The sequence below is a fragment of the Mytilus californianus genome, unplaced genomic scaffold (genome assembly GCF_021869535.1).
Source record: "Mytilus californianus isolate M0D057914Y unplaced genomic scaffold, xbMytCali1.0.p SCAF_2, whole genome shotgun sequence".
NCBI classification, from domain to species: Eukaryota; Metazoa; Mollusca; class Bivalvia; order Mytilida; family Mytilidae; genus Mytilus; species Mytilus californianus.
This window is the reverse complement of record NW_026262668.1, coordinates 98,778,642-98,793,154: the sequence shown is the minus strand read 5'-3', so window position 1 is coordinate 98,793,154 and position 14,513 is coordinate 98,778,642. Positions and strand designations below refer to the sequence as shown.

Here is a 14,513-nt window from a genome sequence, read left to right as displayed (position 1 = left end):
ATAGTGATGTAAGCAAACAGACTAAAGGTAGGAGGTTAGGCCAACCAGACTAAAGGTAGGAGGTTAGGCCAACAAATAAGTAAATGCAACATAAGTTTTGTTATCAGATATCTTATTTCTTAAAGATAGTCTATAATGTATGTAATATTGTTTAACATTGCCCTTTTTGATACTAGTAGATAAATATCAGTTTGAAAGGCAATATTAGCTGTCCCTCCAATCCTTACATAACTATCATACTTTTAGCCTCTTCATTTTTCTGGTAGAATTCTTGATTAGGTTATAAATCTAAATGGAATAGTCAATTTTGCCTCGACAAAGTTTTATTTGAGTTGATGCATTAATAGATACTTGTATTTAATTTTTGTAGTGGAAAATTAGCTGAAAGTCCATGTACTTTAGGTGGCTGTGAACACATTTTTTGCAAGTAAGTAAATACTGATTACAGTAAAGGTAATGTAATGGCGTCTGCTTATATCTGTGATTATGAACTGTTTATATCTGAGGAGATTCAAGGTGGACATGAATAAATACCTAATACAATTGAAAAAGACACCTTATTTTAGGATTTCATTTGAATGTACAATGTAGACACTGAGGAAGAATCAGTTCTCAATGCAATTTGTTTGTTTGAATCCAATTTTTCAAGCATCTGGACTACTGTCATCATGGTAACGACAGTAGATATAAGTTAACTAGAAAATTACGGCCAAGATGAATATCTTTTTACCTAGTATATTGCTTCTGATAGTAATAGTTAGGATAATCCTAAATAATCAAAGTATGATAAATTGTGTTTAAATGTTGACTTTATTAGTTGGTTAACTTGTGAAATACTGTTTTTGAAGTTTTCTCTATTGAGCTGAAGTCATGACATTTACTTTGTACTAATGTCTTTGTTTTGGTGTCTAATAATTGACATAACCAGACATGTTCCAAATAGCTAACTATTTAGTATGTAGGGTGATACCATGTATATATGTTTAAATGGAGCAGTCATAACGTGTTATTGTATTTTTCAGTACATGTTGTGATATAAACCTAGAAAAGAATGAATGTCCAATGTGTAATATCCATGTGAATGTAAAAGCTGCACAGGTGAACAGACAGATTTATAATGTAGTAAGACTTTGTCAGAGGTTGGAGGATGTTCTGACTGACACAGATAGGAACAGTCATGTACAGACATCAAAACCAGGTATGCTTATACATGATATAAAGGCTTAAAGGATAGAAACTATCATGAAATAAGGTCTTTACATTAAAACAACCTATCAGGGTGAGCAGTTTACAAAATATATACAGTGGACCACAAGACATGAACCTTGACAAGTTGCATTTTGAATTTCTTGTGAAAATAATAAGCATGTCAGAAATTGTTCCTACATGTATATACATAAATGACCAGTCCTTTAAAAGAATGATTTAAAATTGCAAGAAACATGCATTTTTTTCAAACATTTACAATATTAAATGTAGTTAAATTTCTTTCTCAATTAAAATTAGCTTACATTAACTGTGCCTATGCAGGAATAAAAAAGTTTCATAAATTAAGACTTAAATATGATTGATTGTCCCAACATCCCAGAAAAGTAGTTTTTATACAAATTTATGTAATAAATACTTTTGTACAACAAACAGTAGTTATAATTTTAGTGAATATAATACGATTTACCTCTTTTTTTTTTACATTATGATGTAGAGTTGCATTCAGATCTTATGTGTGAAACAGAAACCACAGTAGGACACATTGGTTCATATAGATCCCCAAAAAACACATTAAATTTAAATAAGTTTGATAAAAGCGATGACCATACTTCAAAGAAGAATAGAAAGGAGGAGTTAGTTGTATCCTTGAATGTTCATGAAAGAGGAACACAATCGTCAAAAAATAGAAGAAAAGGGAGAAGTCTTCCAGCAGATCAGAGAACAATGACTCAAATGTTGATGGATTCAGACAGGGAAGAAATTTCTTTAAGTGAAGATGAAGAACACACTCCCAAAAAAAATAAAAAGAAATATAAAATGAAAGTGAACAAGTTACTGAAAAGTGGTACAAAGTATCCTATTGACCAGACCACAATGAGTCAGTACTTTGATTATACTGATGTTGATGATGCAAGTTTTGATAGTCTTCATGGTGGCAAAAATCAAATAATAATAAAAAATGAAACTACCAAAACATCTGATAAAAAGAAGAAATTACACAAAAATCAAACTCGAAATTTAAGAACACGGTCAAAAGACATCAAGGCAAATAATTCAGACACTGCAATGCCTTCTCCTAGTGAGAAGAAAAGAAGGAGGCATTCACTTGGTGCAGTTACAAATAGAGTTCAAGAATTGAGGGATGAACATAAAATGACTGAGAAGAAGGAAAGAAGAAGTTTATCTCCAAATAAACAGAGTAACATAAAATCTAGAAATCATTCTCCTAAGCAGCAGGGCAGTGATACATCTAGAAATCTATCACCACAGCAGCAAGACAAGAGGAAGTCAAAGGACAAGCTGAATATAAGTGTAACAGGAAGTGGGAAAAAAAATGTTGATCCATTGCTGAAAAAAAATGCTAAAGGAGAAACTCCGTTACAAGTAGCTGCTATAAAGGTAAAGGGTCATTTGGCAACTTACAAGTTACTGGACAATTTTTGTCATGAGTCACAAGTTGCCAATATAAGACATTCAAGGTCTTTTAGAATAAATATAATATAAGCATTATATTAAGTTACTCTTAATTTCATGCTGTCCAAATTGACCAAATTATGGCAAATATAACTTGCTTCTTAATCATGTTAATAATAGTTTGGCAACATTGATATTGGACATGTTTAAGATGGTCAGTTGCAAATAATATAATTAAATTTACAATAACAGGTGGGTAATATTATATCATTGGAAGAAATTGTTCTATAGGATTTGGTCAAAGAAAAATAGGAGATAAGAATTCTTTGTAATTTGATGTTTATGTAATCTAAATGAAAATTGTGTGTATGTTTTATTCTTTTAGACGAGTTACATTTACTGAACTGTAAAACAATGTAGTCACTGATGGAACTTAGTATTCAATAGATATAAATGATTTGTATGATTAAATGTAGCTTCATTGGATGTTTCAGGGAGATATTAAAAGAATTGAAGAATTGCTTAAAGCTGGAGCTTCACCCAATGCTAGAGACAATGCAGGATGGACGCCCCTGGTAAGGATACAGTCATAAGTTGGTAACATAAACATTTTCCTGGCCAACCATGGCCAGGGAAAGGGAAATGTAAAGCATAAGGAAAACACTAGTATTTTGGCAACAATGAAAAAAACATTTTTTTTTATGCCCCCCTCAACTGAAAGTTGGGGGGGATATTGTTTTACCCCTGTCCGTCCATCCCATTATGGGTATATAGTTATCCCAGATAACTCCTCCTACAGTTTGAATGCTAGGAAGTTTTCTCTTTGCTGGCTGTTTGTACAGATATTGAAGGTGTACATGTGGTCAGGGCTTTGATTTTTGTTGAGCCTGCGACTTTTGTCGCAAAAGCGAGACATAGCGATCCTACATTTTTGGGCGGCGGCTTCCACAAATATTCACACTGTGGTTAAAAGTTTTTCAAATTTTAATAACTTTCTTAAACTATCCTGGATTTGTACCAACCTTGGACATAAGCTTGTTTATGATCATAAGATAAAAATCCTTGTTATTTTTTCATAGTTTTAGAAAGAAAAAAGGTCCCAATGTTTAATGTATGAAAACTCAAGTGAGAATCATCACCCGCTAAAATTTTCAATAGATTATATAACAAAAGACAAGGTCATGAACCTTTCATATTTATACGCCCGTCAAAATTTTGACGGGACGTATTATGATATACAAATGTCGTCTGTCTGTACTGCGTAAACATGTCGCACCATAACTTGAGAACAACTTATCCAAATTTCATGAAACTTAACATAGTTGTTTCTTATGATGGTCAAATGATCTGTATACTTTTTGGTGAAAATAAGATTAAAACTTTTTGAGTTGCGGGACTTAGTAACTAAAACAGGTGTGTGTTTTTTTTTCACAAGTCGCACCGTATTTAAAAAACGATTTATGATTATTGCTTAAAATTTTACACACTTCTTAGTTATATTAATCTCAAGATCTGTATACTTTTTGGTTTTGATTCAAAATTTTATTTTAGAGATATTGAGTTTGTAAAAAAAAGGGGTTTTCACATGTTGCGCTGTATGTCAGAAACTATTTATGATTATTGCATAAAAGTTCACACACAAGACGACGGATCATGCGCTCATGGCGCAGCTGTTTATTTTTTTTTTTTTACTTTTTAAGTTCCATTATTTATATACTATCAAATTAAAACAGTCTTTTAAAAAGCTTGTTATTTTGAAACAAAGGAGCGAACATCCTTAACAAATTTTGATGACTTAAATTGTTTCTAGAAAAAATGGAGCATTGAAGAAAAACAGTTAACACATTATAAAAAGAAACAAGATGAAAAGACAAAACAGCTGTCAACAAAACACTAACTCCACCAAAAACTAAAGATTGGACCACACTTACTTCACCAAAAACTAAAGATTGGACCACACTAACTTCTCCAAAAACTAAAGATTGGACCACACTTCACCAAAAACTTAAGATTGGACCACACTTACTCCACCAAAAACTATAAATTGGACCACATTAACTCCACCAAAAGCTAAATATTGGACCACACTTATTACCAAAAACTAAAGATTGGACAACACTAACTTCACCAACACTAAAGATTGGACCACACTAACTCAACCAAAAACTGAAAGAAAGATTGGACCACACTAACCACCAAAAACTAAAGATTGGATCACACTAACTTCACCAAAAACTAAAGATTGGACCACATTTAATTCACTAAAACTTAAGATTGAACCTCATTAACTCAACCAAAAACTAAAAGATTGGACCACACTAACCACCAAAAACTAAAGATTGAACCACTCTAACTCAACCAAAAACTAAAGATATGACCACACTAACCACCAAAAACTAAAGATTGGACAACACTAACTTCACCAAAAACTAAAGATTGGACCACACTTCACCAAAAAAACTAAAGATTGGACCACACTAACTCAACCAAAAACTGAAAGAAAGATTGGACCACACTTACTTCACTAAAAACTAAAGATTGGACAACACTAACTCAACCAAAAACTAAAGATTGGATCACACTAAGTTCACCAAAAACTAAAGATTGGACCACACTAACTCAACCAAACACTAAAGATTGGACCACACTTACGCCACCAAAAACTAAAATAATTGGACCACACTAACCATCAAGACTAAAGATTGAACAACACAAATTCCACTTTCTCCAAAAACTATAAATTGGACAACACTGACTCCACCAAAAACTAAAGATTGAACGACATTAATTCCACCTTAATCTATAAATTGGACAACACCTACTCCACCAAAAACTAAAAGATTATACCACTTACTTCACCAAAAACTAAAGATTGGACCACTAACTCCTCCAAAAACTAAAGATTGGACTACACTAACTCCACCTCCTCCAAAAACAAAAGATTGGACAACACTGACTCCACCAAAAACTATAGATTGGACCACACTAACTCAATCAAAAACAAAAGATTGGACCATATTAACTTCACCAAAAACTATAGATTGAAAGACACTAATTCCACCTAAAACTATAAATTGGACAACACCTACTCTACCAAAGAATAAAAGATTGGACCACTAACTTCACCAAAAACTGAAGATTGGACAACACTGACTCCTCCAAAAACAAAAGATTGGACCACACTAACTCAACCAAAAACAAAAGATTGGACCACACTAACTATACCACAAGCTATAGATTAGACACCATTAACTCAACCAAAAAATGACTGTGACCTGAAGATTTAAAAGTATTTACAACACTCAATACTGATGTCCCAAGAAAAAAAGATAAAACTTTTTGTTTATTTTATTTTCAGCATGAAGCAGTTCATTATGGTCATACAGAAATAGCGAAAAAGCTATTAGATCATGGGGCTATGATAAATGTTCCAGGGACAGAAAACGATACACCCCTACATGATGCTTTACGACAAGGCCAGTTAGATTGTGTTAGATTACTTGTGTCTTATGGAGCATGTCTGACTAGTAGGTTAGTGATAATATTTAAGGACAGCATCTGTTTTGTGATGTAAATTTTAGTTACATTATTGTTTAATTACAAAAATGTTTAATATTGCTGTGTAAGTTCATTCTTACAAAGTATCTAAAATCAATAGCAACAAGAAAATTAATATCCAGTGCTTCTTTTACCGAAATGATATACTTTGATATGATAAAAAAAAATAAATGTGTTTACTGACACATCATTATCAGTTGATTAAAAAGTAGGGTTGGAAGTTAGGGAATTTTTTTGTTTCATTTTTGTTTACCTTGAATCTTTTGGGGAAACATTGTTATTTTAATGGTGTGTTATCATGTTAATGGAAAATAAAGTAAGGGGTCAAATATAGGGTAGGTTGGGTAACAGTAAACACACAATTATATTTTTACTAGTCAATGCTTGTTGCATTTAAGAAAAAAAATTCTTGGATAGATTTTTAGATTTTCAATATTAAGTGAAAAGCACTGAATTTCTGAAATATTCTTATTTTTTCTTAAATTCTAGATATTCATCTTGTCAAGCATATTTTGACAGACATGTTAAAGATGTACATTTCAATTATTTCACTATTTCTTTATTGACTAGTGCTTTCAGACATAGAAATATAAAAGAAAAATAAGAACTTAATCACTAAAATTAAACAAGCTATATGCAAATAATATATTATACAATCACTGAAATTAAAAAAGCTATAGGTGGATAATATTTTTATGTCCCACCTACAATAGTAGAGGGGCATTATGTTTTTTCGGTCTGTGCGTTCATTCGTTTGTTTGTCTGTCCGTTCGTCCATCTGTCCCGCTTCATGTTAAAGTTTTTGGTCAAGGTAGTTTTTGATGAAGTTGAAGTCCAATCAACTTGAAACCTAGTACACATGTTCCCTATGATATGATCTTTCTAATTTTAATGCCAAATTAGAGTTTTTACCCCAATTTCACGGTCCACTGAACATAGAAAATGATAGTGTGAGTGGGGCATCCATGTATAATGGACACATTCTTGGATACAGTACATTTGTATTTATAAAAGGTCATATTTTTTAACAAATAACACATGAATAAACAAACAAAATTGCAAGTAGGGACATTGATCTAATATAAAAAGTATGAATTAGCTTACATTTAACAAGCTATAGCAATAAGAATATAAACATGATAAACTTGTTTGTTTTAAACAGAAAAGTATAAATATCTGAATAAATCATTATATTATGAATTTGATATAGAACTGATTATATATTATGAATCCCTATTAAATTATTGATAATATTAACTTGATCAGAAAAAAAAAACAGTAATTTGGTCACATCCTGGAGCCCTATTGTTAAAACTATGAAGACTATAATATAACAAAATAGTTTATTCTTTAATAAGCTGTAATGTAATTTGTGTACACAGTAATAGAGACTTGTAATGATCAAGATTCTACAAAATCAGTAAAAGGAATCATGTGTTATTGACATAATAGTAATTGACTCTGCAAATATTCTGCCTTTTGTAGAGATATCAATGATCTAGTTAAACATTTCATTCTTTGTAGAAATATCCATGGTTTAACTCCAGAAGATTTTGCTGTGACTGAAGATATGAAAGCTGCATTGACCACGGATATCACAACTACAACTAGCAAAACTACAGAGGTGAAATATTTTACAGACCAATAGTGCATAGAAATAATTATATAAGTCCTAATATGAGAGTATCAGATTCTCCCCAATATATACCTATTTACCTATATTTTGTCCTAAATTTTCACTTTGGTCACTGGTAAGCAGTCTAGCTATTAAAGTCTTATATGCTGTCATGAGTTACCTCCCATCATTTTTTACCCAAAACTTATTTCAAATAACTTTTTCTAACAAAAAAATTTCACATTTTGACTTCTACTAGTAAATATTAAAGTAATAATAAATTCTCAATCTTAAAGGTTTTGTACATATATTTAAAAGTTGTATATATATACATGAAAATCAAAAAATGCCTTTTACAAACACATTTATATCAATAAGATATATGAATGAGAGCCTTAAAGGGAAACTTCGCAAAAAAATGAAAAATTGATATTATGTTCATTATGTATAAAAAAGCACAAATTCATAAATATTAAAGTTTTATTCTGCTAGATAAGAGATCACCATCGATTTTAAATTTAGAGTATCAATTCTCCGCATGCGGCCATTTTGACATCCTCCCTGAATAGAAACCCAGATATATCTATAAACCACAAAGGACCAAAACAAGCAGTAACCTAACGTAGCCGTAATTGAGTGTCGATATCTTGTCAAGCGTACGGTTGTTTTATCCGACAAGGAAAGCATAAACAGTTTCCCGGGTCACAAAAAAGATTTTAATAGACATGGTTGTGCAACTTTTCCTAACTAACTTGATACGGAAAATGTAATTATATATATTTTTTTTTAAAATAACTAGTACTATGGTCTGTCGTTTTAAAACTGTTTTTTTTTAACTAAGTTTTTGAAACAAGAAATTTTAATGGAAATTAGTTAATAGTCAAAGTTCAAAGTCATAAATAAGTGTTCCGTGTAAAATTGTTTTCGAAAATCTAGTTTGTTCATAATTCTTTTATGTAATAAACTTATTTAAATAAATTCGGACCTTCCCTTATCTGATCACTAGCATGGCTTAAGAAATCCCAGAGGTATTGTGAGGTGACACGTCCAGGTATTCAAGCGATTTCCTGTCGGGCTTTAAAACTCTTATTACACAATCACATAAAGCAAGTTCGTGCATCACTTCACTTCTGAGGGTATTGACCAGTGTACACGGCCGATAACTTGTAACTTTACATTTTGAAACTATCAGGTGTAATATACATCTTTGTCTTGCGTGTCCGATAGTGATATACTAGTCATTACTAAACTCATACGCTTGTTTATAAATAACCTTTCTGGTGTAAAGAATGATATTTATGAAAATCTTAAATAATTCCAAAAAAAAGATTTGATAGAATAAAAAATCTATTTACATATTTTTTAAGGGTAAATTGGGGAAAATGTAAGTATATACTCGTTGTCAATAAGTATGGACATCTTGAAACATACAAATATTGATTTAACAAAATGTACGCACTTGTCGATCATTAGTTTATACGCATAGATAGAAGGTTACGGAACTATAGATAGTCGCTATTTAGAATATAGTATAATACATGTAAATTAAATATACGAGAGAAACATCCAGAACCAATCTGATTTAAATACAGTTCGATATCTAACTTGCTTTGGTTCATCGAAGTTATGGACATAGTAAAATCACAGATTTATTTTTCAATAAGATTATTTTGAACAGTTTAAGAAATTCGTCATCATCACAATTGTTGGGTATAATGTATAATAATGTGAACATGGTTCTAAAAGTACCTGATGTCAATTTTCCTGTTCCGACATGCATGTAATATATATGCCACTGGACGTACACTAATGATCCCCAAAAAGCCTATTTGAAGAAATAAAGAAACTTCACTGCTGATAGACTGATAGTAGTTGGATTAACGTCTGGTTAGCTAGAGGGTTGATTAATTTATTTAGTTAGCTTGTGGTGGTAATAAACCATTCCCAATATTGCACTTATGCATAAAATATCAAATGAAAGTAATATAAGAGAAAATATAAATACGAAAAGTCGCATATCTGGTACAAAAAGTCTCACCATGAACTATAGGATTTTACGTACGATTGTCATTCTTAATCGAAATAACGGACAGTCATTTAAATACATGCATGTACGCTGTGATAAAAAGGGGTGTCGCAGTTGCATAGTATTCATCATAAATCTATTTCACGTTTATACTTTCCTGTTATTTTTATAAGTTAACGCAGAGACATGTATACATCTCTAGCTAACGACAATCAACTATATAGATATCTGAATCTGATGTGATTTACCGTTCATGTCTCTCTTTTTCTCCTTTTTTGTTATTTTGGCAGGAATATATACATTGTAAGATATACTGTTCCCAGGTTTGGGGAAGGGGGGGGGGGTTGGAGTTCATGTCTATCGAAAGTTACAAAATAAGAACGGTGTATTTATGAATTTACAAGAAGAATTCTGTTCTTGGGCGTAGTTTTCTTCTTTTTTTTAGTTCAGTTATTTAAATTGAGAAAAAAAAATCTAGTCAGAATTTAAATTGAATCGTTCCGGCAATCCCCCACCTAAGACGCCTCTAAAATAATGAATGGTCATGCTTCACAATCATCAGAATTTTCGTTGCATTGGTATATTCTGTATCAGTAGTGATTAACCTTGACATTTCCGGGTATAACAGAGCTACTTGTATATTACCTGTATGTGGTTAGATGATCTTAGGTGACGTCCCATGAGGTCTTACGTATACAGGTTCACATTTATAATGGTTTCTGATATAACAATAAGGTTTTATGACATTCACACTTCTGCATGTTCTGTATACCAAATTCTTATCTTTTTTTCAGACCGAATGAGGATGTGAATATTTTCCAGGAAAAATATTGAGTATCAAATTAATTTCGGGATTTTTAAAGGCAGTGCTTTAATGCCTTTCTAGTTGCCGGGTTAATCCTTCCTTCCGCGATATCCAACTTATCTACGTGGGGGGTCATTAGACTCCAAGTAGATCCGGAAATGTTGAATTCTCTCCTCTTCTTATTGCGATATAAAATGTTTTTTGTTTCATTTCATTTACATTGGGAAATAGAGAAACGATCATTGTGTTTTGTTAGTTTTAAAAACTTTTGATATATTAGTATTTTGCATTATAAGCAGTCAACCGATTGACAAACTAGAATCATTTGAATTCCGTGTGGAAAGAGCTCGGGTTAATTTCGAGTGTTATCTGCAATCTAGATGTTTATAAATCATTTCAGTCGTTGATATAATAATCAAAGGTCGACTGAACATGAATTATATTATACTATTTAAAGCGCATTTCTGTTTATGCACGTGAACCCGTCTAACTTTATTTTCGCAGTTAAATTAATTAAAGTAGCAAATTATCGTTCCTGAATAGGTGGCGCCGTGGTAGCGGATCCTGTTCCTCTACTTCCGGTTTCTACACTGTGCAACTATTTCAGTTATATTTTTGATTAACGATGCCAAGTACTTGTTGTTGTGTACCTGGATGTCATTTAAGAGGAGGACATGCATTTCCAAATGACTTAAAAAGAAGGAAAAGTTGGATCAACGCCATGGCCAATACGCAGATTGGACGAGAACACGATGATATCGTGGAGTCCATCTCAATCAGCTGTTGTTTGCAAGGCACGTTTTACTGAAAAAGACTACGTGCAGGAAACTATTCATGGTAAAACTCTATTTTCTTTGTGAAATATATAGTTATATATGTAATCGCCATGCGAATAAACCAAAGTCTGTTTACAACCGCAATTATCGTTTTAGAATAAAAGGGGGTGGGTAATTCAAGACGTCATAATTTTTTGGATTACGATTCAATGTGATCTGTTTGAGATTTTTTGGTGATTGCTACAATTATAATGATTTCTTACAAGAGATATATCATACTGAGAATTATTTTAGCAGTAATTATGCTAATGTAGTAATGACAGGAATGCATAAGCTATGCCTCATAGACTTTCTTGAAAAATATCAATGACAATGTTAACAGGAACAAAACAATGACATGCTCTCATCTATATTATAGTTATTTAGGTACAAACAATGTACGTTTGTTGCATAAGTCTCTCATTGTTTGTCCTTTGGATTTACATAACATACATTGAATCAGGCAAACATAGTTTTATCCAGATTGTAATGAATAAATCTAGTTAATATTTCGCCAGGTAGTACAAAGTATACATTGCTAATGGAAGTTCATTTAATTATAAAAAAACTAATGTTTTATAACCTTTTTCAGGGCGCAAACCCACCATACAGAGACTTAAGTCTACTGCAATTCCCAGCCTATTTTCCTGGACCAAGCAAGAGACTGAATCGTCTGCAAAAAGAAAAATCAGGGCAGTTTCCTGTGAAAACAAAAGAACTAAACTTGATGAATATTGTAGTAGAAATCTAGAGGAAAGTTTTGATTGTAAAGTTGGTTTTCCTGAAGAAGTCATTCATACTGCAGAAAGGATTTATGACTGTCCACCACCAACTGCCGAGCTAATGTTGAGCTTCACAGATGGAATTACGCAAACACCATCAATGCCTATGTTTTCAGCAGAGAATTTTGAAATGAAGACACGTGACACAGCCATGCATTTTTATACCGGTTTAGAGTTGTATACTAAATTTTTATTTGTTTTGACCACACTTGGTCCAGCAGCACATTGTTTGAGATACATATATTTTCAAATTGATAGGGTGTCAGTTGAAAATCAGTTTTTTTATGACTTTGATGAAATTGAGGCATCATACAACCAACTTTGAACTGTCTAGATTCTAGATTGAATCTAGTGTTAAGAATATTGTGTATACATGGATTGTTTTTATGTCTAAACAGTGGTGTGAGGCTAACACTTGGCCATCTAGTGGTTTAGTCAGGTATTTTTCACCATCCAACTTCAAATTAAAGTTTCCTACGACTTGGATTATTATTGACAGCACAGAATATCCCGTGATAAAACCTAAAGCTCCTAGAGCTCAGGCAACCTTTTCATCAAATAAAAACAGAAACACTGAAAATTCTTGAATGTTCGACACCTGGTGGTTTAGTCAACTATGTCTCTATGTCACATAGAGCGAATTATTGGACTTGGCAAAACATACAAAATTCTAATAAATCCTATGAATGGAACTGAAACAAAACTTTCATCTGAAATAACATTTAGTTGTTTTATGTTGTGTAATTTTAGAACTTGTATTGTGCCAAAGGATGCATAAATAAAAGTGACGCAATGAGTTTTGTTCTGATATATATATATTTACAATTACATGCACATGTAAATTGTAATGCATATATAAATAAGGAGATGTGGTATGATATTCAGTGAGTTTATCAAACTAAAGTGCATAAGAAATGGGTTTAAGCAGTTACAGGTGTTACTGTCACCGTACAATCTCCAACAATGAGAAAAACTCGTACCCTGTAAAAAATTTCAGAGATCTAATAACTAAGTTTTGTTGTCTCACCTTGACTTTGGTGAATTTTTTATATCTGTTGATGTAAATATAAAAAAGAAGATGTGGTATGATTGCCAATGAGACAACTCTCCACACATGCACAAGAGACCAAATGACACAGAATTAACAGCTATAGGTCACAGTACGGCCTTCAACAATGAGCAAAGCCCATACCGCACAGTCAGCTATAAAAGGCCCAGAAATGACAATGTAAAACAATTCAAACAAGAAAACTAACGGCCTATTTTATGTAAAAAAATGAACAAATATAACAAATATGCAACACATAAACAAACGACAACCACTGAATTACACTTTTATAGGCTCCTGACTTGGGACAGGCACATACATGTACATACAGAATGTGGCGGGCTTAAACATGTTAGCGGGATCCCAACCCTCCCCCTAACCTGGGACAGTGGTGTAACAGTACAATATAAGAAAGAACTCTAAAAATCAGTTGAAAGAGGCTAAACTCATCAGATGGATAAATACAAATACAAGTGGACGTGGTAGGGTAGTTGTACATCCAAACAACAAAAAGACACTTAGTACAAATCTGAGAGTACTCGCAGTTACTGACAGCTAGTTCAAAGCCACTAACAACTGATAAAAAAATCTTGCATCTAAGACTAAATTATCAATCCGTAAGCTCCCTTTAGAATTTTATAAATTTTAGATTTTACATTTCTGAGTTATGGGGTTTTATTCATTAAAAAAGGGGGGATTTTCCAGTTTTTGGACAACAACTCAAAAATGCTTTAAGCAGTTCACATGAAACTTTGGTGAATTATTTATAGCTATTGATGTAATCTCCCTATTGATTTTCATAAATTTCAAATATGACATTGAGAAGAAATTGAACTTTATTTGTTTATAGTCTGGCAAAGATTTATTAAGTATTGCACAACAGCAAGAAATCTTTAATTGAATATAAATTCAATTCATATAACCGATTTCAAGTTCATTGACTTCATTTATTCAGAAACTATAATATGTCAAATATTTAATTACAATCCAAATTCAGACCTGTATCAAGCTTGAATATTGTGTCCATTTTTGCCCCAGCTGTTCAGGGTAGTACCTCTGCGGGTGTATCCAGCTGCGCTCAGTGAATCAGTTTATTTCTTAATTAAGAACTCCTTTTTATACGACCGCAAAAAAATTTTTGTGGTCGTATATTGGTATGACGTTGTCGTCGTCGGTGTCATTTTCCGAAGACACATTAGTTTTCGCACTCTAACTTTAGTTTAAGTGAATGGATCTCAATGA

The 14,513-nt window shown here is 32.2% G+C and overlaps 2 protein-coding genes across 2 annotated transcripts in view; both read left to right on the top strand.

The window, feature by feature from the left end:
* Positions 1-14,513, top strand: part of LOC127730523 (BRCA1-associated RING domain protein 1-like) — a 41,702-nt gene that overhangs the window by 3,569 nt on the left and 23,620 nt on the right. The window contains exons 2-7 of the mRNA XM_052238954.1: positions 371-427; positions 1,023-1,198; positions 1,703-2,607; positions 3,117-3,197; positions 5,981-6,153; positions 7,705-7,804. Coding sequence (XP_052094914.1) covers positions 371-427; positions 1,023-1,198; positions 1,703-2,607; positions 3,117-3,197; positions 5,981-6,153; positions 7,705-7,804 — 1,492 coding nt within the window. The remainder of the gene's footprint in view (positions 1-370; positions 428-1,022; positions 1,199-1,702; positions 2,608-3,116; positions 3,198-5,980; positions 6,154-7,704; positions 7,805-14,513) is intronic.
* Positions 11,188-13,014, top strand: LOC127730529 (uncharacterized). The gene is made up of 2 exons (XM_052238963.1): positions 11,188-11,463; positions 12,034-13,014. Exons 1-2 carry the CDS (start codon positions 11,379-11,381, stop codon positions 12,546-12,548), a joined length of 600 nt encoding a protein of 199 aa, XP_052094923.1. The 5' UTR covers positions 11,188-11,378; the 3' UTR covers positions 12,549-13,014.

What these genes read in the sequence shown, in the direction of transcription:
- LOC127730529 (XM_052238963.1), top strand. Translation starts at nt 11,379, where the DNA reads ATGATATCGTGGAGTCCATCTCAATCAGCTGTTGTTTGCAAGGCACGT. An exon ending in CGTGCAGGAAACTATTCATG is followed by an intron (nt 11,464 to 12,033) that starts GTAAAACTCTAT and finishes AACCTTTTTCAG; the next exon opens with GGCGCAAACCCACCATACAG.